A 27,639-nucleotide genomic window follows, 5' to 3' on the forward strand; every position below is an offset into this window, starting at 1 on the left:
GCTCTGCACTCAAAGGATGATCAGCACCTGGCCCAGCCACAGTTCCCTCTAAACAGGAACGATTTTAGGGAGCTTGGGCTAGAGAAGCAGTGAATACATACGGATAAGGCCACTTGTTCTTTGGTGTACTTGAACTACTCCCATTTTGGTATGTTAGATTTAAAAAGTCACCATTGAATACATTGAGCAGTCTGAGCAGCTAATGTTAACATTCAAGTATCAGAGCTCAATACGCTCAGAAAGTCCATTCAGAGAGTGAATGTCGGAGCAACCCTCCCCAACACATAGTTTATGAAAAACTATACGCACATCTTCCAAACATGATTTAAGGGAGCCAGCACCAGCATGCCCAAAAGGTCTGTATTGCTAAAAATCTTTGTGTGACCAGGATAGTCTACAGAACGTCTCCAAACAGCTACAGCCGTGGCTTGGGGATAATCCGAGTTGCTCTCGCCCCTCACCAACCAAAGTCTGAGGCAGTCAAAGGCAAACGTAAGGCCGACTAAAGACGCAAGAATTCACTAACGGAGTCAGCACAGACGAACAAACAAAAAATTGCACTGTGGTGAAGACAGTCAGTCCTGGTTTCTGCAGGGCACCAAGGAAAAGCTCCTGCAGAAGCTAAGGCATTTTCATACAGTGGGTCAAAGCTAACTAGACACCTCCGTTCATTCTCCATGGTAACTGGATAAAGTTGCTTCTATTCAAAGACAACCATAAAGCTCTGTTTGCACCCAAATCATTACCAAGAAATCTCCAAGCACTCAACCAGGACTTTTAAATAAGTCTTCTAGAAGCACCTACGTGAAATGGTCTATCAGACTGATTGGCAGATGACTGAAGGCAGCAGAAAGGTCTGTGAATAGGAGAGGAACACCAAAATGTTCACTAATACATGATGGCTTCTGACAGTATAAAAGAAATTTTCAAAGTGTTTTGTCCTTATTTCAGCAATCACGTACTCTGGAGGAGGAAGGAAGGAGGAAAAGAACCAAAGACTAAAGATGCTCAAAAACACAATGTCACTACTTGTCCCAGCAGAACATATTTACATTAAAGTGACTGCAAATCAACTCGCACTGAGAAGCTGTGTTATTTTGCCTAGAACACGGCCTATGCTGCACTTAAGACTATTTCCAACCTGGCCTCCAGGTCCCTACCCACTCACAACATTTTACACACGGAACGCACGGAAAAGCCTGACTCAACAAGGGCATCCCGAGCCACTAGCTAGCTACAAACCTAAGTCTGATGAACTCACGACAAAGCAGCATTTTTTTTCCCACAACATTACACTAACGTCCCTCTTCATAACCCACCCAGGCAGCCTGATCCTCAAGAGTCTTCCACATGCCCCTCTTTCCCCCAAAGCCCTCCCTCCCCAAATCATCAGGTTATCCTTTCTACACACTTTGGCATAACCCTCATACATCTGCCTTAAGAAGAATCTGTCCACAAGCAATAGTCTCTAAACTGACCTCACAACCACAGACAAGAGTTTCTGTGCAGACTCAGTTAGTGAACAGCTGTCCCTAGTAGAAGGCAATGCTGGATTTCCCCCCAGGGGGATTGAGAACTTTGTTGTGCGAGCGCGGCCTTGGCCCTAATCTGGGCTCATGATTGTCTAGCTTGGGTTCTGCTTCCTTGAGTCGCTCCTCTTTACCCACATCTTTTTTCTCGCCTCCACTTTCCAGTTGAGATTTGTTGTTTTCTGTAGCTGAATTAAAAAGAAAAACTTGTTACACTCTAGTGCTACATCTTACATTCACAGCACATTAAAAATACTTTCTCAGAGCCTGTTCATTTTCCTGAAAGGCTGAAGGGCACAAGCACGAATCTCACTTCTCTTGTTCTCCGTTTCCCCTCCTTGAGAAACCCGCACATTCAGTGATGCTTTGGCACCTCCTGACAACTGGGAGATGCAGTGTGCCTGTTACTGCTGTCATACGAGCTCAAGGGCAATGCTGCCATCGCTCTTTCAACACTAGCAAGTAGAGCAGTGTGCACTGTACTGAAGTCAGCTATTTGGTGCTTACAAAATACTGCAGGTCAAAATTGCACATTTGAAGGAGGTGGCAAGGGAGAAAGGTGCAATATGACAGGTGGTTTTTCTGTTTACACAGAGTCCACCCATCCATCTATCAACGTAAGGGAACTGTTTTCCCAGAATTCAAACTGTAAGTTTTGCTTAGTCAAAAATTCATTCAGTTACATTATCCTAAACATCAGCTAAGGCTTATTTAAGTCTTAATAAAAGTCTTATATTTTTAAGAGGAAGCACAAACTCCTCCTTAGCTAACATCTCAAAAAACAGCAGAGAAAAGGGTTTCTCTTGCTCACCTTCTAGCTTCTTTGGTGTTTCATCTTCCTTCAAGACAATGTGATCCTGCAATAAAACCAAAAACTTTCTTAGTATTTCACAATTTTGTCATAAAGTCCTCCAGGTCTTGCTTTGTTTCTGATCTAATGGCTTAAAACTTTTGGTTTTGAGCAATCAGAAGCCTTTTAAGACCATTTTTTTCTAGTCATCCTAATTAATTGTCAGAAACACATTGCAGTGCTTCAGAAAAGTTTGCATCTTTTTCCACTCATGAAATTCAACTTGCAGTAGTTGTTGCAAATAGGCAATCTCTCTTTCTATCTCTGCATTTACAATTATTCTTGCTAAATTCATTGGAATTTCCAAAGTGTTGTCTTCTGTCTAGCCAGGAGCACCGAGGAACTAAGATGTTACATTAAAAAAAAAGAAAAGCAAGACACTTAAACAGGGATCAGCCAAGAAAGAAATATAAAACAAAGACAAATCCTTTCCTAACTCTAAAAGCAGCACTTCCCCAAAACCTAGCTCCTGGAGTCTTTTGTTTCTGTCAAGACTTGAATCCCCCAAAACATTCTAGAATCTGCCAAAAAATAGGCAAAAGAACAATATTAGCACCCTCAAATGCGGGAAAAAAAGGGAGAGAAAAGGAGTCAAAATGGACTAACAGCTTTACCCTAAAATCCCAGAAGAAAAGAGGCTGCTACTTCTTTTGAAATTAAAGTCTGCTGAAAGAGGCCACTGATGCTAAGTTTTGGAAGTTCTTGACACATAAGGAACGTTGTCAACATTGGAGCTACTCACTTAATAGTATGTATTTAGTGCAAGGCAGCAGCTTACACGACAGATATAGGGCACTTATAAACAAATAATTGGCAACCTTTCTTTCTGTTTAAAAAAAGAAAAAGAGAGGGAGAGAAATAGCTACACTCACCTCTAAATTTTATACAGCTAGGCTCTAAGACTGACAGATAAAACCTGATACAGTGACAAATGCTTGTATCTGACCTCATAAATCCAAGCACATGCTGCACCTGAAACTCAAGGCTGATCTTTAAATGAGCTTTTTCACTGCTGATCACTTTAATCTCTTGCTAATGTGCTTTCCTGTGGAATGGGGATACACGTATTAGACACATGAAGAGGACAGCCAATTCACACACTTTTGTGATTGTAACTCACTGACTGATTTGTGATTGTAACTCACTGAGCAGGTGTCAGATCTCCTCTGCTGAACTGCAGAACAAAGAGGTATCTCCTTCCTGCTGAGGACGACAATTCTAAATGCCGCCTGGCTGTGAGTCAAGACCTACAGCTGTACTTGGCGCTGAAGCCCTTTGGCCTTCATTATTCTTACATAGCCACAACATAATTAATAGTTTTGTTGCAGACGATGGAGCTCACTGAAAGCTGATAACAAGCTGGCAAAAAAAGAGGCCAGGAATAACACTGTCTAGTTTGAAATTACAATATGCATAATTGAAGCTCCTTGTCTTAAAAGGATCACAGGCGTTGCGTCGCTGACAAGACTGTATGATGATTCATTGAACTGCTAGTTTCATTTGACAGTGGAAAAAAGTACAAATACCTTCGGCTTGTTTGGATGTGCTCGCACAACACTGGTAGATACTGGAGACCCGAAGATATCACTGGTCTTCCCACCAGGTGGATTTACACGTGGTCGAGGCTGTGCCGCACTGGGATCCTCGAAAATGCCACTCTCTTTACCCCCTGCAAGGTGGTAAGATTTTTGTTCTAGATTACTTAGTTTTACTACCCTACAACAACAATAAATAAATAAAGAACATCTGAAGACTTCCACGACCCTACTGCCTACAGACTTACTTCTGCTTGTCTGAAGATACATCTTGAAATCCTTTGCAACAAGAATTCACTAGAGGATCTGAAATTCACAGCTGTATTTCATGCACTGCAGCTAACTTATGACAGAACTCTAGAAATGGAAGCAGTTTTTTTCATAATTTCCTACATTTCAATACAAGGGAAAACTTAGACCAAGATGAAGTGCTAAATGTCTATGAACATGCAGCTCACTCGCAAACATCCTCAAAAGTGTCAAGAGATTTAGTGCCCAAGCAGTCAAGTTTGCAAAATGTAATTTAGAAAAGACAGATTGTTGTACAGGCACAAACCAGCACTGTTCTGCAACTCAGGGGCCTGTCACCCTGAGCAAGGTGGCTGCTCTTACCTGGCGGGTTTGTTCTTTTTGGAATGTTCTGAGGTTCTTCAGATGCTCCAAAGATATTAGATGCCATCCGGTGTGGCCTGCTGGAAGAAGAAACTTCTTCTGCATTGCCAAAGAGATTACTAGAACCACCTCCAGGGGGTTTCAATACCCTACAAGGTAAAATGAGAGAAGCAAGAAATTAAAATTTATTTGAAAATCTAGAGCATTCAGCCTCTCTATCATATCCCTTCCTGTACATTACAATGAAATACTCCAACTGGAACATACCTAAGGTGATTTTAAGTCTATGAACTATCTACTTTTCAAAAGATTCCTAACTCGGTGTTTCCAAGCTTAACATAAATATTGCCAGTTTCCTTGTCAGTACACTTGACCACCACATTATCTAGGATTACTTGAAACAGTTACAGCATAACAAAACCCTCAGAACAAACAGTTAATCTCCTGCTGCTTCTGCAACACCACAGATAAAACAAGACCTATGACTCAGGTTAGTATTTTAAAAATAATCATTACAGCATCAGACTTTTTGCTAAACCTCACATACTTTATTTAGCATCAGTGATTCAAAACCAGTGGCTTCTAAATAAAAGCAAACAATGCAGCCAGAAGGTGCCAAACACTAAAAATCTGCTAGTTTCAATCAGTTAACACCTTATTAGTTGCTGTAGAGTTTAGGATGAAAAGGTGGAACCACCAAGAAGCCAAATGCTTAGTGGTTAAGATGCATTAAGACTACAGACTATATCTTCAACAGATATATATCAAATGGATCCTAATAAGAATGGAGGATGTAATAGCATTAGGCCAACTTCTTGAAAACCTACTAAGTTAGTCTTGCCCTTGAGTCTACAGCTACCACCTATGCCTTAGTCAGCAGCCTTCAGGTCCTATTCTGAAAGGAACCAGAAAAACATGAGGAAGGGATGAATGCTGATATATCAGATACAAACTTCAAAGTCCCATCTACTTTTTGACCAACTGCCCACAAGTGCAGCTGAGCAGAGTTACGCCTTTCCTAAGCCGACCCCCCTAATCTGGACCCTAAACTAACCTTAGTTTTAGTCCCAAAAGCACATTTATAAGCTGCAAGATCATCATCCTGCTCTAGAGGAGCAGAAGCCTGACGTTGACGAAACCAAACCAAACAACAGCCCCCTGCACAGATGGTTATTTAATTAGCTCCTTTATTTTGAGGGTAAAAAAAAAAAAGGTAATTGGAATATTTAAATTTTGGAGATGGAAGAGAAAAGGAAAGAGCAAACAAATCAGAGCATTTTGAGAAGGGATTGTTCAGAAAGTAGCTCTGCTAGTGTCCTCACATCCTGAAAGCAATTTCTGACTTCGGGCACTCTTTTTTATGTTTTTACTCTTCATTGAGTTAATCTAGGAATACCAACAAAATGACTGAAAGGAAGAGAAACAGCAGTCTGTGCAGATGGAGTTTTTTAGCATAGATTCCTCACAGTTACCATCCTTTTTAACACGTGCCAGAAACATAGGTGGAAACAACAGAGGAACTAAATTTGTGGGTTTTTTTAGTTTAAGGAAAACAATCATAAGAAACAAATTGCTTCTAGTTTTTGCAAGTAGATTCTTAGATTTAAGACCTGTTGTAAGGAAAAAAAAACCAGAGAAGCTTCATTTAAGATTAAAAATGTTGATTACTCAGCTGAACTTAAATATCAAGAGAAATGTAACACTGAGGCTTAATCTTATGTCATCCTCACTTTTTCAGCTCAGTGTCAATACAACCCCACTGCTACAAGAAGCTGGAGACACAAGTTGAGATGTTTGAGAGGCACTTTGGGAGCAGCACGATACCGGGCAGTTTCTGCACACATCACCCAAAGGAACGCGCCTGGAATCCGCACACACACTAAGTGGATTTGTCTCCTTGGTTTCCGGAGCCTCTAGTCGCCAGGAACCTCCCAAATAATCTGCCAGAACTGAACTCCTTGAAGTAACGACAGCGGGTCTATAAAATGCTAACTAATGCAAAGCCAGGCAATTAAATCATTCATCAGAACTACAAAAAGCAAATCGGGAAGTTGAGCAATCGGCTCTTCCTCTTATGACAGCGGAGGCGACAGGGCTGTGTGCGCCGGCTGGCCTCACCGCAGGGCCGGGAAGCACCGCCGACTCCCTGTGCTCCCAACTTCCCTCGTCCTAGACGGGAGCACGACCTGCGGGTCTACTGCCCCAGCAATAAGATACACGGACTGCTACAGCATGATGAACCAGATCAGCCAACCTGGGCTGCTCCAGCAGTGCACGAGGGCGTTTTGCATATAACGCCATTTAACTTTGGATGGGCATTATATAGATTTACATACACCGAGGGTTTTTGTGTCTTCTATCTAGGGAAGCTGAATCCTCTCCTTGTCATGGGGATCCTCTGAAGCTCTTTAACTCCGTCTCCTACACTCCATCTCCCTCACTGGACCCTGCTCTTCCAGCTCTTTCTCCCAGCCTCCTCCCTCCAGCTCTCTGTCAATCCTGTGCTCCCCTTTCCCTCCCTGGTCCCCATCCCTCTTCCCCCTGCTACTTCCACCCCTCTACCTTGCTGTCCCTTCTCCTCCTTTCTCCCCCTTTCCCCTTGCTCCTGCTCCCTCTTTGTGTAACCCAAATTAAACCCAAATTACAAATTTACTTTGTGTAAACCAAATTAAAATTAACTGGGTCTAATTTAACCCAGCAAAGTATTTATTCCCTATCACTGTACACAGTGACTGGATGACTGAAGAGTCAACTCACTGGGTGGTTAAATCGTGGCTTCTATTTAGAGTATTTTTAACATTATTTATTCTTACCAGCAATATCCCTGCGTTGCAGTAACTGAAAAAGGGCACAGCACGTGTTTATTATTCATTGTAAATGATTTTGCCTGAATTATGAAGGTTCAGTATTAGTCATGTTCCACCTCCCCCCCCCCCCCACTTCTACGGCTTTTAGTGGTTGTTGGGGATTTTGAATTAAGAAACAAGCCTAATACAAAGGACTTTGTCACCTCAAGAACGGCAAAGAGATTTCCCTTATCAGCAAACAAACCTGCGCTGGGAGACCGAGCAGGAAGAGCTTTGGGCGACAAAAGGAAACCCGTGCGGCCAAGCCCCGCTGCTGCCCAGCCCGGCTCGCCAGCAGGGCCCAGCCCCGCGGGACCCCGCGGAGCCGCCGCGACCCGGCCCGGGAGCGGAGCCCCGACCCGAGCGCCTCCCCGAGCCCGCCCGGCCTCGAACGGCGGCGGAGGGAGGCAGGGCCGCCCAGCGCGGCCCCGCCGCGAGGCCCGGCCCCCCCATCGCTCCTTGCCTCCCGCCGCGGCCCTGAACAAAGCGCCGCGGCTCCCCACGCTCCTCGCCCCGCCGCGGCACCTGGAGCTCGGCTTGGCCGCGTCGCTCTCGGGGCCCTGGAACATGGTGGCGGCGGCGGGAGGCGGCGGGCTCGGCTCGGCTGCGCTGCCCGCGCGGCGCTCTCCTCAGCCGCCCCGACCGCAGGGAGCTAGCCCGCCCCCGCCCCGCCATTGGCTGAGCCGCGCGCCCGTCACGCCGAACAGCCTATGGGCGGCAGTCGCCACCTCGCGTCCCGCCTGCCCGCTTTCTCTGCCACACATCTAGCCGCCTTTCCATTGGGAGAGCGGCCTGTCCGTTAGGGGGAGCTGCTGCGCCATTGGCTGAGAGCTCGGGTGGGACGGGCGAGGGGCGGGCGTTGTCGCAAGGGGCAGGTAACGCGGCCGGAGCGCGCGCGGCTCGGGTGTGAGGGGCGGCGGCGGCGCCTCCCGCTGTGCGCGCCGCGAAAACGCTCCTTAAAACCGATGAGACCCTCGGGTAGGCTCCTTGGACAACGAAAGGGTTGCAAGTTTGCAACGAAAAAGTGCACGTTGTTCCTTTGGATTTGATGGGAGTAATCCTGCCCGAGAATGGATATTCTCAGTCGGAATCGAAGTATCTTTACTTTGATATGGTTTATTGCAAAAACAATATCAAGTTATGGTAATCTAAATTCAGTGTGAGAGTGTTCAAAATGAGGGATTTTGCATGGCTTAACTAGCTTACTTGGAATTCGTATTTTTAGTTAAAGTGAATACAGAATTAAGTTTTCCAGCTAGATACATCTGCAGTCTGAGATTAATGATACTTCTACTCACAACTAAATATCTTCGTCCTCCTTCATTTACTACTGCTTAGCATGGAATGGTGCTACATTTTTTCCCTAGAAGCAGTGTAAGGGAAGTAAGACTCCACGGTCTGTAATGTGATGAACGAGGCGGTGCCGGGGGAAGATGAGGGCAGGCGTTTCCTTTGCCGCAGGCTGGTGCAGCCGGGGGCTCCTGCGGGAGAGGAGCTTCAACACGGCCAGGCTGCTGGTCCGACCCAGTTCCTAAACTCGGAGGTGGGGGACGCTGCTGGGACGGAAAGGTGTAAGGAGAAACAACAAAAAAAGCCACCATTTTCTCACCATGAGGAATACAATGGAAATTCTGCGATTATTAAGTTGATGGAAATTGTGCCACCAAGCTTACCAAAAAACAGAATTTCCCCTCAAAAAGAGTCTTAATTAAGGACAAGTGTTGATCCCCTTGATGCTCCTGAGGTCAGAGCTACACAAATAAAAAGTTAAATGGAAAATGTGATAAGGCAGGAACTGCAAATAATACACGGGACATAAGTTAAACCAAGTATTAGTATGTATTTATGCACAAGAATAAAAACAGCTTTACAAGTTGAATTGGAAATTTAAACAGAGGAAGTTTAACAGCTTTTGTATATTATATTAAATAACCAAAACACCTTTTTCCAAAATTGGTAAAGAATAAATAATATAATTTACAATATGGTACAAAAAATAATCAGTAAGGACAGGCATTCTGCTTTATACATACACTATATAGGTATATTTATAATCTATAAAACAAATTCACATCTCAAACAAGCCAGAAACCTCAGATGATATGGCTTAACTATTATTAAGAGAAACAGCATTAAACTTTGCTGCCAGAACCATAAGCTCTAAAGCAGTTATCATGTTTCAGTAATTAATGATAACTTATTGCCGTAGTGCTTGCCAAGGTTTCACTTAGTTAACATTTACAAATTGCTGTGAAATTAAGAGATTCAAAGGTTTGAAAAGGTTAAAAAAAGTGCAGTACTTTCCTTATAAATGCATCCGAAGTCCGAGTGTACAAAATAAAATGCAACTTAAATTTCCACTCCGGCATCCATGGAGTCAGTAGATTAAACTCTTTAGATTCGATCCAAGCTATTTAACTGAATTTAGAAATATAAAGAAGGGTGTCAAGAAAAGGCAAAACGATGCCACATTAAAAACAATATTCCTATGCTTAGTAGATTTAGCGATAAGGGATAAAACGAACTGTGCGCTTCATCGGGATGCAACCCGCAGCAGACAACCAACCCAGCGCGCACGACCACAGCGGCAGATCCAACCCGCAGCACGGGGCACTGCTTTTCACCCACACCACGATCACGACGACCACCAACTTTTCTGCCTTTCTCCACAGGGAGCTCCTCAGAACTTCCTTATCACAGACATGGTCACTAAACCAGCACAGGGCAAGAGGCTTCAAAATAAACCCAGCAAAACCTAAAACCAGGAACAAGTCTTAGAGCAACGAACATCAGAAGTGCAGACCAGGTTGTTAGTGTCCATTTGTCCTCTCCAACTGCTTTTCAGTGCCTCAGGCAGCTCTGAAGATAAAGTTTTATTTTCCTTAGACACAATCCTGCCTGCATTTCAGTATCAACTTGCTTGGTAGGTATCTGCTTGGGATAAGCTGATGTGACTACAGAAGTAGATCTTGTTATTTCAGTTGGTGAAACTGAAATTATTATTATTATTATTTTTAAGTTTTACACTTTATTAAAAAAGGCAAAACCAAAAAAAACCCAAACCCCTAAGATATTAATTTATCACTTGGCAGTCTTAGCCACACAGATGATGATGATGATGATGATGAAGTGAAGCACACCAACCTGCCATCTGCAAGTGGTGGAGTCAAAAGGGTTCTGAGGTGACTTTTCACATAATAAGGATAACAAACTCTGCATCAATTCAAAATTTTTACAATGATTTAAGTTGTTTTCAGTTTTTCCCTGATAAGAGTAACTTTTTCTGAATGGGCTTTGTTACTGAAATGCAGTTTGCCTTTTGTGTTTCTGAAATCAGAAGCCAAATAGAGGAAGGCTGCAAGGCTGGAGAGACAGGAAGCTGATAAGAGAATTCAGTGAAAGAAACAAGAAACGCATTTTCAAAATCTGTTTTATAATAAGAATTTTTAAGAAACTGATGCTAAACACAGTTTTAATCACAAAGTTTTGAGTGCTGAACGAGTCCCGTGGTCGTTTCCACTTTTAACCTCGTGCAAGTCCCCTTGCCAAGGTTCGGGGTATTAAAATCTCCTGATCTCATGGGCATCACTAAAAATAGCCGCTCTAGTGCCACCCGCTCTACAGCACCCTCGGTCCCCGGCGGTGGGGCGGCCGCTCAGCTCCCCGTATCGCACGGCAGAAACTCCCCCGTGTCCGGGTGAAGCGTCCGGCCACGCAGCAGCGCCTGTGCCGGAGCACCCGCGCTCCGGGGCCGCAGGACGGCCACCCGGCTGCCAGCCTGGGCAGAGGATGGCAATGTTTGCTGGGGCATGGAACACACCGCAGAGCACGAGCCTCATCTTTCTTAAGAAAACCAGTTCAGACTTTTTGTCAGTACTTGATTAGAGTATATGACATCTCCTCCTGCATGTCCTGTACTCCATGGCCACAGCGACAGCCAGATCCTCTCTGTGTGTCCTGAAAGCTGGAAGAATTTGGGAGGTACAGTACACAGGATAAACAGCATTGCGAAGGGCAGTAGCCAAAACCAAGAGGAATCACTCTGGGAAAGGCCGAACCAAAACAGATCGCAGCTCTAAGAAAAACCTGAAAGTTTCGACTTGTCATACCAAGCACGAACTATAAAAATGATACACTTAATACTCATCTCCTGACAGCCTTCAAGTTCTTTTCTTCTAGGTTTACATGATCTCCTGAAAACTGCAACACGGCTCAACAAGGATAACAGCGAAATAATGAGAGAAGAACTGAAGACCCCCATGACATGCAGCAGGAACAGAAAGCTAACCCATAGGAATGACAATTCTCCTTTCTGTTACAGACTGTTTTCTTGCTAGTGATACAGGCTTGATTCTGAACAGAGTAACCTTGCAGGGGGTCCTTACAGAACAAATCCCAGGAATGTCTTCCAAATCCCACTACCTGCACAGTGAAGCCAATAAACTCTGGAGTGCAGAAAAGAAGCATCAGAAAAGCATAACGTTTTCCCCTAATGAGAGAGGGTACAAGACAAGCTATATAGCCGTAAAAAACAAAATCTACGCAAGCAGGGTAAAGTGACTGGGAAATGAGTGAGCCCAGTCAGTGCACTGGGAGCAAGGTTACACGAAACTCCCAGTCAAAAGCTTTGTAAAGTAGCTAAAGGCAGGTAGAACTACATCCACCGAGTATAGTGCAAGTCGGGAAAATGAACCCCTGATAACAGCCTAAGAGACGGAGAACTTGTGGTTATTTGTTAACAAACAGCTCTTACAGAAAGTTGAGGTTTATACAGGACTAGCCCCTTGGCTAGGTTCAGAGCTACCTAAAACAGCCCAGGGACATCCTCTTACTGGAGAAGCAGAGCAGTGCTTAGAAAAGGGGCACAGCAGAAATATCCTCTCTCAAGATTGGTAGGAAAGGAAATAGGAAAAGGCTCCTGAGTTATAAAGACAGAAACAAAAGAAAATCAGCCATAGAGAAAGTAACTTTAGACTCCTTTGACTCTGCTGAAATCGAGATCTGGGTCTTTAGGTATTAAAACACTACCATTAAATGCATAGGGATTTCCCAGAGGGGGTGCCAGATCCATCAGTGCCCAGAAGTGACTACAATGAGAAATGATGCCCTGAGGTACAACAGAGCACCTGGAATTAGCGGGAGAGGGAAGAAACAAGGAGGGACTAGGGGATTAAGCCTTTTTTTTTTTTTAATGACACAAGACAGGCTTCAACAATTTTAGCGTTAAAATAATATTTGTATCTATACATTACAATATTCTTTCCTATTTCCTCTTCCAGGAGATACTGCATCTCGCATTTTTGTGGAGAAAGATGGCAATATATACAGGTTGTTTCCAGCAAAGCCAAGACAAATTACGACCAAGCTTTCCTAGCAGTTCCTGTAAGAGCTCTTCTGCAGTGCTTCCTAATGGAAAAAGCAAACATCCCTCAGGGAAAGCAGGAAAACACTCCCCCACCAGTGGGAAAACAGTGAAATGTGATGATGAGTCTCCCTTACAGACGGCGAGGATGAGTGCAGCCAGGAGAGTGAGGATCGTGACATGAGGTGGGGCTCGGAACGAGAGGAAGCTGCCCAGGGTTTCATGCAAGCTGGGGGTAGGGTGAATCAGAGCTCCCCGCAAGCCAAGGGAGCAGGTACGTGTCCCTGCAGGAATGCTCAGAGAACAAGACGTGGCCAAGAAAAGGAAGGGTGCATAAACATGGAGCATGGCAGAGTCACAGCGCCTTTGAAGAGAGCGCAAGAAAACCTCACTTTGACTGATTCATCAAACCGGTGCCAACTGGGGCGTTTCTAGATGAAAAACACCTTCCGTACCCAACCCCCACCCCTCACCCTCCACAACTTCAATGTGAATCCCAAATCACGGTGCCTGGATTGCTGCGCAAAATGCAATTCCTGTAGTGGAGCTTCTGGCAAGACCCTTTCTTGCTTGAGCCACTTCTTCCTTGGCCATTGCACAGTACAAGCCCAGCACCGTCCCCTAAACCCACCACCTCACATCACTGATGCAGGGGACACCATTTCCTATCCCACTATTCCCTGTTTCGTTGTTTCCAGCATATTGCACATCCCAGGACTTGCAAGTACTTATCAGACCCTGAAGACGATGCTGCTCTTTCAGAAGGAGCCTTCGCTGCTTCCCCCCCTCCGCCCTGGCTCTGCTCCAGCGCCCGGGCTCCAGCGCAGCCGCGGGCTCTCCGCGGGCGGCCGCTCTCCCGCGCTCACTGCGAGAGGTCGCCGATGGGGGGGCCGCTGCCGGCGCTGCCGTCGAACAGAACCTCCCTGCGGGGCGGCTCGGGGATGGACAGCTCCTGGGCAAGGTCATTGAAACGGGAGATGTAGTCTATGCTGTTCTCATTCATCATGCAAGCCAGCTGGGAATCCACCACCTGGAACAGAGGTGAGAGGAAAGAGCAGCCGCACGTCAGTGCAGATTCACGTTGCTTTAGCTGACAGAGAGAAGGGCTTCTATCTATGGCCTAATGGGAGCCCCCCTGAAGACACTAGGAGTCTGATCGGGCCTCATCCACACATCACTGCCACTATTCCCTAATTTGGGACTGCCTCTTATGTACGAAACTGTGTTTGAAAAATCTCATCAATGTGTCCAAATACCTGAAGAGAGGATATAAAGAGGATGAGGCCAAACTCCTCTCAGTGGTGGCCAGTGACAGAACAAGAGGCTATGGGTACAAACTAAAACACAGGAAGTTCCATCTCCATGTGAGGGTGCCAGAGCCCTGGCACAGGCTGCCCAGAGAGGCTGTGGAGGCTCCTTCTCTGGAGATCTTCAAACCCACCTGGATGCCACCCTGTGACCCGTGCTTTGGGTGTCCCTGCTGGAGCAGGGGGCGGGACTAGATGATCTCCAGAGGTTCCTTCCAACCTCAACCATTCTGTGACTCTGTGAAAACTTTTTTCAGCAGGACAATAAGAGAGGGTGCAAGACAAGCTATATAGCCGTAAAAAACAAAATCTACGCAAGCAAGGACAATTAAACTCTTTCAAAACTCTCCCTTCGTTAAGCTATTTGTAAACGAGACTTGCTTCCTCTGCTGACTCCCACACAAACCCACACTGGCCACAACAGCAACAAAATAGCAGCTGCTTGGCTGTGCCTAAGATGGTGCCTCATCCCATCTTCCTGGACAGGCAGTTTGCTAGCTCAAGGGCTGCACTATCACATAAAATCCACACAAAAAGATTATCCTATGCTTCTTTAATTAACACACCTACTGCTTGCCAGTTTCTTGCCACTAAAAGTTAGCACTCTTCCTATTTAATGCTGGAAGCAGAGCTGGGCACGAAGGCTGACGCTGCCAAGGCCACATCACATCAGCGTTGATCTGCTGCAGCCTCCAGTTGCAAGGTGTCTATACAACTTCCTTCCCAGTGTCCAAAGGACAAAGGAGGAATAACGACTTTTCCCTTCCTCAGGGCACAGCCCCCATGGAGTTACCATGTAACCTGATGTTAAATTATGTGTAAATTATGGGGTAATTTAAGGTTACAAAGGAGTTTAAGAGGTCTCTAATCCAACCTCAAATAAAGCAGTTTTCCCTTGTGCTGAGTCAGACCTCCCTCGTTTCAGCTTACACACATTGCCTCTCTTCCTCCCCTCAAATAGCCCTGTGCGGGCCTGAACCTTCCTGATGACTTCCCTGGAGGCACTGGAAAGCTGCTATCACAGCATCATAGATCACTGTGGTTGGAAAGACCTTCAAGATCATCAAGTTCATTCAAGATCATCCTATCCCTAAACTCGTCACCACCTGCCTGCTGAACCATGTCCCCAAGTACCTCATCTACACGGTTCTTGACGCTGCCAGGGATAGGGACATCACCACTCCCCTGGGCAGCCTGTTCCGATGCTTCACCACTCTTTCTGTGCAGAAATTTTTCCCAATACCAACCTGAACCTCCCCCTGGTGCAACTTGAAGCCATCTGTGAGGCTCCCCTTCACCCTCTGAAGCCTTCTCCTCTCCGTCTGAACAAGCCAGTACCCTCGGCTCCTCCTCACAGTGCCATACGATAAATAATATGCAAGAGCACTGCACTAAAAAAGAAGCCCGGATGAATGTAACGTAGTGACGTACCTCTGCTACATCTGCCAGGGAGCGTGACACAAAAGAGTCCCGGGAGTTTCCATCCAGGAGGCTGGGGCCGAGCAAGGAGGTGCCGCTCGCGCTGCCAACAGGAGTGGGCAGCATTTTTCGTCCCTTCTCAGGGGAGATGAAACTTGCTGTAAAGAACAGGCACCCCAGTAAGTCACTGCACTCACTGTTTGTAACTGAGAGGCCAAGGATGACAGGGGATCAGAAAATGAAGGGTAACTATCTGTTTCTGCTCTCCCCTGAAAGTTAGAACAAGAACACCTTCCGTTCAGGGCACAGAGACCCCCATTTCACTGGCACCATCAAGTGTTAACTCACAAAACCCCCAGACAAACCCAGTGATCTCATCTCTTTGAGACCATGCTCACAGCACAGAGTGAAGCCTGTGATCCCACAGCAGAGCCAAGGGCATCTTTCTGCTTTGGCAGAACAGCCAAAACGTCTCAGCCTAACTCATGAGTCAGGCTCCAAGCAGACTACAAAGAAGTGCCAAGGAATTACGTGCCCCAGGGTATAGGCTCTTGCCCCAATCTAGCAATAGGATAATTTCAGCAAAAGATTTGTAAAGAAAGAGCAAATACATTCAAGACAAAGCTATCACAAAACAAAAGCAAGAAACACAGGAAAAATTCTACAAAGATCCTGCTAAATGTCCTATTTTTCAAAAGGTTCACTTCTAATAAACAATTTTTTTGGAAAGGGAAAAGTTCTTTTGTTGCAGTTCTCTGCAAGCAGACACTTACAAAACAGGCTGCTGAGAGACGAGTCTGTGGAGTCGTTGGGGTACCACTGGGGATCGTGGCTGGGAGAGGCAATCCAGTTCTGCTGAGGGCTGCTGGACGGAGATGGAAGACTTTTGGAGCTGTCGCTGCCATTCAGCTTTGCAGGAGAAAGAGAAACACCTTCACCTGTAAGCCAATGAGTCACTGATTCAGTCAACATGGTAAAGTTACAGGACACTGCACCAATTATTTTTGTTAAAAAATCCCACAAAATCATATACATCAGAACAGAGAGGTCACTCACACAATTAACTTTTCAATAGATATAAAAAAAAAAAACAAGAACTTGCAAGTTTCTGCTAACATTTAAATTTCTCAATAGGAAGACTAAGCTCAGACTTACTGTATTGACCAGAGCTGATAGCTATTTCAATGATGGAATCACTGATTTGAGTGGCAGGCTCTCCTTGAGAAAGGACATCTTCAGGTGGCCCGGGCAGAGAAATATCCAAGAGCGCAGAGACATTGGGAGGAGAGAGACGGGTACTGGAAGCCTCTGATGAGGGAAGCGGAGGGGTGGAAAGACCGTTCTGGAGAGGAGTCTTGGTTAGCTCTGACAGAGAAAGCACTGACGTGCCCTGGTACAAGAAACATAATTCATGAATTTATGAAGAACTGGGATACATGTCTGAAAAGCAACAGCTCAGCGCTTGAGGCGCTGGATTAAAAAAGTCTTTTTTTTTTTTTAAAGGACTAAATCCAGCAGAATATACTCTTAAGATTTTTTTTTTCATGGATCCAAAAACACTTGCAAGTGTTTTTCTTCTCATATAAAAGATGAAGTGGGTCCAAATTTTAAATATTTACAAAATGGAAATTGTATCATTTTCAGAAATAGTATCTGTAAGCATAGATAAATATTCCTGATCCCATATCCTGCTGAATTGTTTGAAAAAACATGAGTTTGCAGCGTACCAAATAACATTTAATTTAAGACACATAATGAAAACAAGCACTCATATATAGCAAATTAATTAACATGTCTTTTCTGTGGAATCTACAAGACAGTTCTTAATTCTGAAGGATTGCATTTAGCTTTATATAGACAAGAACCCTACAAATGCTTAAATAATATGAATATTTTAAAATATTAAAGTCTCTATATAGCTAGATTTCCAAAAAGTCAAGCTCTTTTTTGTTCATTTCTTCGTTTCAAGGCATCTTCGTTCTAATTCCCCTTTATCCAACTCTGTCCAAATTTTATCTGATGTCGTACATGCAAGGCATTCCTGACAGCAGGAACAAAAACCCGATACCGCTCTACCTTAAAGAAACACCTGGATAAACATCTCGACACAAGTGCTATAAAATCTTCCTCACTTCTACGCTCTTTGTCATAATAGTTTTAACTTTCTTTTTGTACATTCCCATCACAGGAAAGGTAGAAAGTGCTTCCATTAAAAAAAAAGAAAAAAAAAAAAGCCATGGGGGCTAAGTAGCTAAGACAAGGTCAGAATCCCACTGGAGAAGGGAGGTGGGAACAGGAAGACAAGACACTTAGAACTTGCACTCTGCCACACTTAAGTATTTATGACTTATGGATCCTATGTGAAGATGAGGGATTCTCTTAAGAGGATGCAGGCACTACAATCCTGCTTTTAGTCTTAACATTCCCTCTTCAGCAAGCAGGATGGGCAATTCCTGAAATCTTTCTTTGTGGTGTTTATAAGCGCTTTGCTATATAGTATATGCCTATCCTAAATTCCTCTCCTGGATCAAGACCTGCTCATCCTTCAGAGGTCAGAGCTCGTCAGCTTCATTTTGCTCTTCTATAAAATGGCACAGAGAAAAATTTAGGTGTCTTTTTTTTTTTTTCTTCTTCTTCTTTAAATTTTATCAAATGTTGGAGATTTCCATTTCCATGACACATAATAATAATCATGTAGGATAAGGGTGTCTCACTGGCATTTGGAAACTGCTCCCCATTCCACACACACTCTACCTGGAAGCCGCCAGGAACTGCCTCCTGCTGCTCGTGCCGTGTGGGCAGGCTGATGAACGGGACCCGACACCCACTGCCAGAGCCCTGGAAGCACAAGAGAAATTAGGTGAGTGACCCAATTTTGCATGAGGTGCTGCAAATACACCCAGGGATGTAAGAGGCAAGGGCAGCTACTGTTTGCACTGCATATCCTGCCTTTCAAAACAGTCCACGTAACTCTGTGGGATAAGGAAAGAAACTTAACATGTGGCTGGGTTTCAATGAAAGGGACAGTAAAAAAATAGCGCAATCCTAGGTACATCCCCAGGAATTTGCCCCATATTTTCAGCTGAGTCTTCGTCCCTCAACAGGCTACTCTTCTGCTTTGAATGCAGATTTCTGGATGGCCAACTTCACTGTCTCACAGCTGAAATCTCCTCTACAGGACAGAAATTTGTTATTCTGTGCAACGATTGAATCCCTCAACCCTTCAACGCGTGCTACGCCACAGAGATCGGGCTCGCCATGATACGCGTGTCTAACAACAAGCCCCAGGGGAAGCTTACAGAAGAGTCCTTAATAATAGGGCTTTTCACACAGGGAAAGAACAAGACACTTCACTGCTTTCAAAAGGAAAACATGCTCAAGAATTACTGACCTCCACGGCGGTGATGGAGCCTCCATTCTGATGTGCTACCGTTGACTCCTGCCCTGTGACCACCGCGGTCACTCCATCGGGTGACAGTGGAGACACCCCTGACAAACCATCTGTGTCCAGGATGGGCAAGGGGCTACCAGGGATAATCCCGGCACTTTTAGCTGCCAAGTCAATAGCACCTTTTGTGAAGCAGAAAGAAAAACACATTAGAAGTCTTTTCTTTGCATGGTGACTCTGTTGTGACTCTTTAAAAAGATCATTTTTAAAAAATTGGCCAGATAGCCGAAACCTAACATATGCAAAGAGCAAAAATGGTGATCATCTGATCAGCTATGTCAGCGGTTTCTGTTTAGAAAGGACAACATTTCTTTCAGCTGAACATTTGGAACTCTTCTGCCCTGCTCCAATAGTGCAAGGCACTAGTTGGGATGATATCAGGAAGAAAGCACCATTTTCTTTGATTTCCAAAGGCACTAATGATTTGTAGCTAGGAAAAAGAAACACTGCGATATCTTATAGACACACTGCAACTCTCCTCGTGTTCAAGGAAAACTTACTGGACAGGTGGTTGGTAGCCTGGGTTGGAAGAACCTTGGGCACGATGGGACGAGAAACCGCAGCTTTATTCAATGAGGACTGGATTGGTCGAAATGAACCTCTCCCTAGGACAGAGGATTAAATAACTCTCAAGCAAATGAAATCTAACATCTTTAAAGCAGAATACAAAACAGTTTGGTGGAAAGAAAATACATTCCAAGCAGCAGAGAGCTTTAGGAGAGACAATGATGAAGCAGATGTGAAACAGTAATAAAAGCTAACCAGTACCCTTCCACAAAAAAAGGCAAATGCAGGTGCCGCTGTGTTCCTTCATTATTTTCAGTAAAGACAAACTTTAACCTCTAATATAGATTTTTACATTAATGCTGAGATGCGAGATAACCTGTACTACTGTTGTGATTAACAGTGAATCGTTAGGAAGGACAACTAGGCAGAATTGATTATAATGTATGACATTTAATCTACAGTCTCTCTGATATTAGAAAAGGTTCAATATGAAGACTAGAGTAAGTGATTACATCCCTCCCCATAGAAAGACATTCTTATCTTGGTAACTTTTTCCAAAGTTTTTTTCTCCTTGAAGAGAATTCTACAGTACTGAAATAAGGGAAGGAGTGAGAGGTGGAAGAAAATTATCTCCACTATAATCACGATTTCCTATCCAGGAGCACAAACCTATCATCCTGCAGGAAGTGACTCAATCAACTGGTAAATGACCTTGTGGTTTTGATAAGATATTTTCCTCTTTTGAAAAATCTTTCCGTTGTGCAGTGTTAAGAGACACTTTCGAATCCCTGTCATGGCAGCATTGCAGTGATGGGAGATGTGCAGACTCACCTGTTATGGATGAGTTGGACAGGATAGAAAAGGAGCAGACGTGCTGGGACGGATTTCCAGATGGCCTAGGGAGCAGTGTTCGCTGTACGAGATGCAACAACAGACAGAACATATTTAAATGCAGAGCAGAGGACAAAGCTAATCTTCTAAGGTCTGGAGATTCACAATCGAACTTAAGGTTGGATCTAGATTGGGCAAATTCATTTTCCACCGTGATTAAACAAGTGTGAATTAAGGAGACAGCAACATGTATATTGCACAGAGCAGAATATCTCATTACCAAAAATAATTTGTATGTAATTTGTAAGCAAACCATAGATTCCATTCTCAGAACATGGGAGACCAAAGAGTATGCTGAAGCACCTTGTTTTCCCCAAGGATGGTTCCATTATTTTGTTTTTAATCCATTTCATGTATGTTCTTCACCTGCTGCAAATCCCTATGGAATGTCTGCGGTTTAACAGCAGCATCTGCCCTTTCGCTGGGATCGCCATAGTCGCACAGAGGTTAGTGTGTGAAACGTGGCTAACAGGCTGCCTCCTACTTAAATCTCCTCTAGAAATCCTAGTTTGTTTTGTAAATCAGTGTTCCCTCAAATAGGGTATGTTGCGTTCCTTCAAACAGAGAATGTTTTCTTTCACTACACCACCTATTCCCACCCCAATTTCACAGCAATTAGTGAGTAAGAAGCAGGAAAAAGTATATCTAACAGGCGATCCTGCTGCACTGCAATTGCATTGTTATTTGTTGCAGTAGCAGTGACAGATCAGATGAACACATCACTTGTGTGTCAGTACCAGGAGGGGCCAAACAGCAGAAGCTGCTTTCAGGTGAGGGGCCTCCTCCATCCTCAAGCTACCCCACACACTGGATTGCTGGTTTCAACACTCCTCGCATAGGGAATATATTATGGATGCTTAAAATACAGAATAAACCACTTGTTCTAGTCAGATGCTCGGTTTTACTTTTCCAGCAGATGTAAGAGGGGAGTTCAGCTAGGCTCAAGTCATTATTAACTAGCCGGTACCTAACTGGGACGTGCAGCCCAGGCATTCCCCACCCTGCAGATTTTTCTGACCTGAACCACCAACGGCTTCCGCAAGTGCCTGTTCCGCAGCTTCCTGGGCTTTGGCAAGAAGAAGTCTGACTGCATCTGCACGAGAAGAGGAAATGCGTTAGGAAGTATTTCAATTCCTAAGTGTTTCAAACACACAGGCACAGAACAAATGATAACCCCCAAGCTCCATTCTCCAAGGAAAAAAAACTTGCAACTATATAGGAAAATACTTCATTTTAGACTGTAATTTACTCTTTGCAAAACTACCTTTAGATTAAATATATCTCACTTGATTTTGATGCTCCAGCACTAACATGGATATTATTTCTAACTGAAAGCTGCTCGAAATCATAGCCCAGTAAAAGTCAAGCCTCGTGGGTTATGCAAAGCACATCTTCCTTAGCTAAAAATGAAAACTTCAGCTTCATCTCCCATTGCTTCTGCTAGGGTAGGGAAGTTTTCCCACCAGGAACATGTACGTTTTGTTCTTTATTTTATTGAGACAAAACTTTTCCCCAAAGAAGCTATTTAAATGCTTAATAATTGTAGCTGGTGTGACACTGTTATTGCGATTTTATATATAAAAATAAAATAAATAATTAAATCTCAGCAACAAGGATATATTAAATTTTGTTGCACGAGAAGAATGTCAGCTGTTTTAAACATGTCAAAAATACTTTGCTGGAGCAGAGTGAACAAGTTTAATCGGGCGGTATGACAGAGTGGAGGTCAGAAGGGTTGGGGTCACTACCAAGCCTAATTATATGATCCAAATGCGGCCAGTCCCATCAGGTTGAAGGCCATGCTTGAACATCTCCAGACGAGCGGCTTCAGAAAGGTCCTGCTGAAGCAGGACACCCCAAAATCCCTCCCGGAGCAGGATCCCTCGCCTCACTCACGCTGATGGTGTCTAAGTGCTGCCGGAAGGTCAGTTCAGCTTCTTTGCTGGGCAGGAAGAGCTTCCCGTGGCGGCTGTTGGGAGGCAGCGTCGTCGGCACCGCAAAGAGGCCCCCGTCCGCGTCGGCACCTCCCGAACTCGAAGGACCCGCCACCAAGAGAGGCCTGGGGAGGTTTCTCAAACCTGCAAGATTTTAAGGGCCATTTAAATGAAATGAAAAGTAATTATTTAGTAACTGAAGGACCAGACAGAGCTGGGACTTCTGGATTCTGGCTGTGCCATGATACACCTGTGATCTTATTCAAGTCATGAGACCGACCACTTAATTTTTCCCATGTGTAAATTGGTGGTGTGGTCCTACTTCACAAGGACACTGCAAGCATCCACTTGCTTTAAAATCCTTGGGTGGAGGAGGACAAATGCAATTTCATACTACCAAAACTAGAGCGTTGGGACCCAATTTTGAGCCCCACGCAGACAGTGTTAACCAGCCTATCTGTTCTGCTTGCAGAAATACTCAAGTGCCCTTCCCACGGAACAGAACATGTAATGCATTTGATCCCCTGCTTTTGTCAGGGAAAATAACATGGACACAAACTCATTCCACAATCTTTACATGTAACATGGACTTATTTTTCCAAGTGTGGTAATTCAAAGTGTAAACCCTGTAAAATGATTCTCGTGACAGAGGAATCAGAGTGGGGACCAGTTTACTGAAAATATCTCCCCAAAGATGGATGCAATAGATATTTGCATAACAGATAAGCATGCAGGTCTTCTTATCCCCATTTTAAAAAGGAAGTGTTCACAGAAGCAGAGGTTTGCATGGGCTCAGGGGCACTGGGGTCCCTGTTTAAATGAAGAAACTCTCCACTCTGCTGCTCTAAACTCTGCTCAGTTCTACCAGAGGCTACTTAAAACTGCAGCGTGCTGAAGGATCTAAAATAAATCTGGTCTGAGAATGCGAAACAATAGATTAAACAATTAAATGTTTAAATGTTCCAAAAGCAAATGTATTAGGGCCTCATTCCTGAGCAGGAGGTAAGGAGAGCTGCTACACTGAACACAAAGTACAAATTACACTGCAAAAAGTAAGAACATGCAGTTAGAGGTAACTAAAATTACATTTTAAGTATTATGGGTGATTTTGCATCACAGCTATTGCTCTGTTCTTCTCTAAGCCTCTTTGCATGATTCTTCTCATCTCCTTTTCTGTCTTGTGAAGCTGCCAGTTTGCCAGCTCTTTCTATTACTCCGGAGTGAACAGAACTTCCAGTTAGATCTTCCAATCATTATTTTCTACTAGAAAGGCCAAATCAATTAATTTTCATTAAACAGACCCAACCCAAAACCCAACCAAAGCAGTTAGCAGCTAGACAGACTCAGGACCAAATTCTGTGAGGAAATCCACCTAAAAGCAACCTTAAAAGTTTGCTTTCTGATAGCCAAATTACTGCAGCCATTTAATAGTGTCACATGTGAGGGTACAAAGAGGCTTTAAAATTCCTGTATAGTAAAGGCAGAAGTAAAGGCACTCCAGGCAGAGCTGCTAAGGTGCAAAATTAATGTGCTAGGCAGAGCAATGCATTAAATAGCCTTTTATTGCTCTCCTGTTTGAGCCACACAGCTCAGCTGCAGCCAACCCGGCTGTCCTTGGCTGGTACTGCACAAAGGACTCTACATTTTTCACTCTGATTAAAACCTGCATATTTCATTAAACCATACAATCTTAATAATAATAATGCATCGTATAAAAACTAATACGGACAACTCCATTTGTTTTTGAATCAACAGAGGTCTGCACAAACCACAGAGCTGTGCCTGCTTCCAGGGGATCAGGTAGAAAGCCTTTGTATCTTCTTGCTGGTTCTGCCTGGTATTCTCAGTTGATGATCCTTATCCTTATTTAAAACACTTCAGAAATGATTTTCAAGGCATTAGGGGAGGTATAAAGTACAATCTCATAAAACCAAACAAGCTGCAAGTGAAGTTTGATTTTATTTCTGAATCTGATTTAAGAAGATATGCCTTCCTGGCCTCCGTGTCCCACAGAAAGGTAATGATTCCTACATTTTACCTCTTAAATTATCAGGCTCTTTACTAGCAATTTAAGCAAGTGTGTCCTTGTCTGCCAGTCAGTGCAATGAAGCTTTACACAGAGATGAAACTGCTATCACACCATTTGAAAATGGAAACCATGCAGAGCAGCAGCTAGGGGGTTTCACAGCACTGGTTAAATTGCTCTCAGTCCATTGCTCCTTACAGCACGGGTGCAAAAAGGGAGGTCTGTGAACAGCACCTGTAACTCTGGGACTCTGACACTTCCCCTGTTGTGTTTTTCAAAGTCAGAAAGCATTTGCGGGCAGATACAACTGGCAGAGGAATGGAACTGAAACTCCTGGTCTGCAGGGCTGAGGCTCTCAAATCAGTACCTCAGATGGATCTTTCAGTAGAAAAAGAAGGTAATTCACAGCAAGCATTCAGTATTTTATCTCAGCAGAATGCAGGGAAAATTTTCAGTAAAATACTATTTTAATCAGCAAACCTTACTTGGTATATTTATACTCTAGCCCTATAGGCCTCCATGCTCTTGAGGCCCTATGCCCTGTAGCAGCCATTTCCTAACAAGGGTCAGCATCTCTGCACAACTGAGTTGGTAGGACATTTTCTGTACTGTGAACTGCATTACTGATGTGCCTTTTTTTTTTTTTTTTTTAAGATTTAGAGAAATACTGAATTTATGACAACCTTAATCCAAACTAACAGTATAATATATAGGAGCTCTCCTCCTGGAACTATAGACATATATATGGACATACATATGGACATATGGGGCATTTAGCTGGGTAGAGCTTCCCAAACACTGCTGTAATGCACTAGTGGTCTTGTGCTGAAGTGACTTTTTATTTATGACCACTCACCTGAGGAGCTGGAAGCGGCACTGGGGGAAAAGGTCTTGTTGCTGCGAAGGGCAGCCTGGCTTCGCGCGCAGCCCGGGCTCCTGCTGCTGATGGCAATCACCTTTCCTGGGGGGGTCAGGGACTGCTCCTCCTGCACGGGCTTGATCGGGGACGTGGCGACGGAGCTCATCTCAGGGGTCTGAAAAGGCAAGCGCAGGAGCTGAACACAGCGGTTTATTGGTACAATAATTGCACTGCTAAAGCCATGGCTATAAAAAAAAATAAAGATCTTACTAGAGTATCTTTAGGTACTCTATGTCTCTATGTGTGTGAGTGGTGTTAAAATTCTTTCTCAGCATAGTTGACAAGGTTAAATATCATTGCTTAAATAACATTGATTTATAATCATATTAGCATTTACAGCGTGTTGGAGCATCCCAGACGGAAAAAAATAAAACCATCCCCTCACCTCCGCCAAAATATTAGAGAGGAAGACAAGGATCTGCCACAGTACCAAAAAATGGTTGTTTACAAATTCAATGTAAAACTAATATTCATATACTCTGACTGTCAATCCACATGGCTCCTCTGGTTGGCAGTATCCAAAATATTTTCCTGTTAAGCAAGTAAAGATAAAAAAAAAACTCTGATTTTTTCCCATTCTTCCTCCTATTTTACACCAAATCACAGCGAAAAACACAGAACCATGTGGCAAGGGGTTTTATTAATTTTCCAGGACTAGACAGTTAATTTCATTAAGCTACTTGTAAGGTTTTCTAGCAAACATTGCCTTCTAAAGAAAACTGTGTGCAACCACAGGCATAAAATTTCCACCCACACTTGACGGCAGTGCAATTCTCTACAGTTTGCTTGATGCTGGTAATCTTCATTTGAAGGCAAGAACCACAGCACAGCTTGGCTTCGCTGCCGATCATCTTGAGGAAGCAGCAGGGATCCAAACAGCTGCTCATGCTCCTGCTAACGCGGCCTTTCATGTTCCGGTGGGAGAACCGGCCCTGGAGCGCGGATGCAGCCCGGCAGCTCCGGGCAGGAACGTCGCAGACCTGAAACACCATCCTGAAGGCAGCGACTTCACGTCACGGGCTGGATGTGTCCACGCTCCAGGAGAGTGGAGGGACTTGGCGGCAAAACTATCGCTCTTCCTACTGTTACTTTTGATGAAACGTAGAAGATTTAAGAGCCAATCTTTTCCAAAAGTCTACTTTCAGGGAGGCAATAAATATCATTCTCACCTCCTGAATATACATCTAAGTCCCATGACATTCACTGCCCAAGTGACCGGATTTGTGGGTTTTTTTTTTCGTTTTGTTTTGCTTTTTATTTTTTTTTTACTCTTTCAGTTTATTTTTCTGCAGCAGAGTCTGTATAAACTAGTACTTGACAAATAAAGGAAAAGGTTCCCCTTTTTATTAGAACACTGGAGGATACTGGTACCTACCTGGAAGAAATGCATTATTTTTCAGGAGAATTCTGCTACTTTGACTAAGACACAAACAACACAAATAGCAAATAACAACTGCCTCAGATAATATCATTTTTTTCTCTCTCCTTCTTCTCCCTAAATTTAATGATACTCTCCTCTTTCTAGTCCACAGTAGTTCTATCCTGTTTTCTCCTGCTGTCGCACCAGGAGTAAAACAGGCTGCCAAGCGAGGAGACTTTGCCATGCACCAGTGACATCCGAGACCAGGAGTCTTGAGAATTTAAACAGAGTCTGTATCAGACTGGAGCTGTATCTCACAGAAGCTGGTTTTACATTTATAAAATAAGTGATATTTAAAAATATCCTACATCCTATATTTATAAAATCACGATCAACAGGAGCTTTAGGGAAGGAGGAAATGGGGACAGGATACTACTCTACCAAAAGCAAAGAATCACAGGTGTTTGGCAACAGTGATTTATCTGCCTTCTATGCTGGAGTATCTTGAACTCCTCATACACCATCATCCCCGTCTAGGCAGATCTGTTGACTTCAGTCTCCTTTGGAGGGGATGTCCTGAAAAGACGTTCTAGAAAGTTTCATTAACGCCAGTTGTCTGCCCTGGGAATTTTTTTTTTTTTTGAAATTAAACACATGTATCTAGAATCTTGGAAATAAAAATGAAACTTATTTTGACACTTTTACAAAAATCACAGCAGTAGGCCAAAGTATGTTGGCTAGGATATCCGAAATAAATCTGCTCTTTTCACACCTACACTGAGTGTAACTTGAACTCCATTAACACTGGAGATTAATCTTGGACAGAATAGGAAGCATCTAATCTCATGTCTGATCTTTTCAGCAGTCATATTAAATGTTTACTGTAACAGTGCTGAAACTGAGACCCAGGGCAAACCAGAAACTAAAAAAAGTAGAAAAAAAGCAGATACAGCATATTGAGGAAATGTCCACCCTGCAGCAAGCTGTTTTGAAATGGTTTTTACATCTGTGATTTACTACGAAAACAAGGATGGGCAGCCATTCCCCAAGTCACATTAGCAAGAGTTTAGCTTCTGGAGCGTAAATGGGAGCTA

At 43.9% G+C, this 27,639-nt stretch overlaps 2 protein-coding genes across 4 annotated transcripts in view; both read right to left on the reverse strand.

The window, feature by feature from the left end:
- Positions 1–1,369: 1,369 nt before the first annotated feature.
- JPT2 (Jupiter microtubule associated homolog 2) lies at positions 1,370–8,014 on the reverse strand. Of its 2 annotated transcripts, none has more exons than XM_088523065.1 (5): positions 7,898–8,014; positions 4,527–4,675; positions 3,906–4,048; positions 2,341–2,386; positions 1,370–1,717 (listed from the first exon to the last, which is right to left on the reverse strand). In XM_088523065.1, the coding sequence occupies exons 1-5, from the start codon at positions 7,939–7,941 to the stop codon at positions 1,533–1,535; spliced, it is 567 nt and encodes a 188-aa protein (XP_088379191.1). In that variant the 5' UTR covers positions 7,942–8,014; the 3' UTR covers positions 1,370–1,532. The 2 variants fall into 2 exon arrangements, with proteins under 2 accessions (XP_088379191.1, XP_088379192.1); XM_088523066.1 differs by having other exon boundaries at positions 1,370–1,693; positions 2,320–2,386.
- A 5,571-nt stretch (positions 8,015–13,585) lies between these two features.
- Positions 13,586–27,639, reverse strand: part of CRAMP1 (cramped chromatin regulator 1) — a 39,893-nt gene continuing 25,839 nt past the window's right edge. For both annotated transcript variants that reach the window (XM_088523001.1, XM_088523000.1), the window contains exons 11-21: positions 25,123–25,300; positions 22,203–22,384; positions 21,325–21,399; positions 20,247–20,328; positions 19,409–19,513; positions 18,852–19,030; positions 18,215–18,298; positions 16,616–16,850; positions 16,234–16,398; positions 15,473–15,618; positions 13,586–13,764 (exon numbers count right to left, since the gene is read on the reverse strand). In XM_088523001.1, coding sequence (XP_088379127.1) covers positions 13,597–13,764; positions 15,473–15,618; positions 16,234–16,398; positions 16,616–16,850; positions 18,215–18,298; positions 18,852–19,030; positions 19,409–19,513; positions 20,247–20,328; positions 21,325–21,399; positions 22,203–22,384; positions 25,123–25,300 — 1,599 coding nt within the window. In that variant the 3' untranslated portion in view covers positions 13,586–13,596. The remainder of the gene's footprint in view (positions 13,765–15,472; positions 15,619–16,233; positions 16,399–16,615; positions 16,851–18,214; positions 18,299–18,851; positions 19,031–19,408; positions 19,514–20,246; positions 20,329–21,324; positions 21,400–22,202; positions 22,385–25,122; positions 25,301–27,639) is intronic.

This window comes from Tinamus guttatus, unplaced genomic scaffold (genome assembly GCF_059628265.1).
Source record: "Tinamus guttatus ecotype Peru unplaced genomic scaffold, ASM5962826v1 Tinamus_guttatus_pri_ptg000172l, whole genome shotgun sequence".
NCBI lineage: Eukaryota > Metazoa > Chordata > Aves > Tinamiformes > Tinamidae > Tinamus > Tinamus guttatus.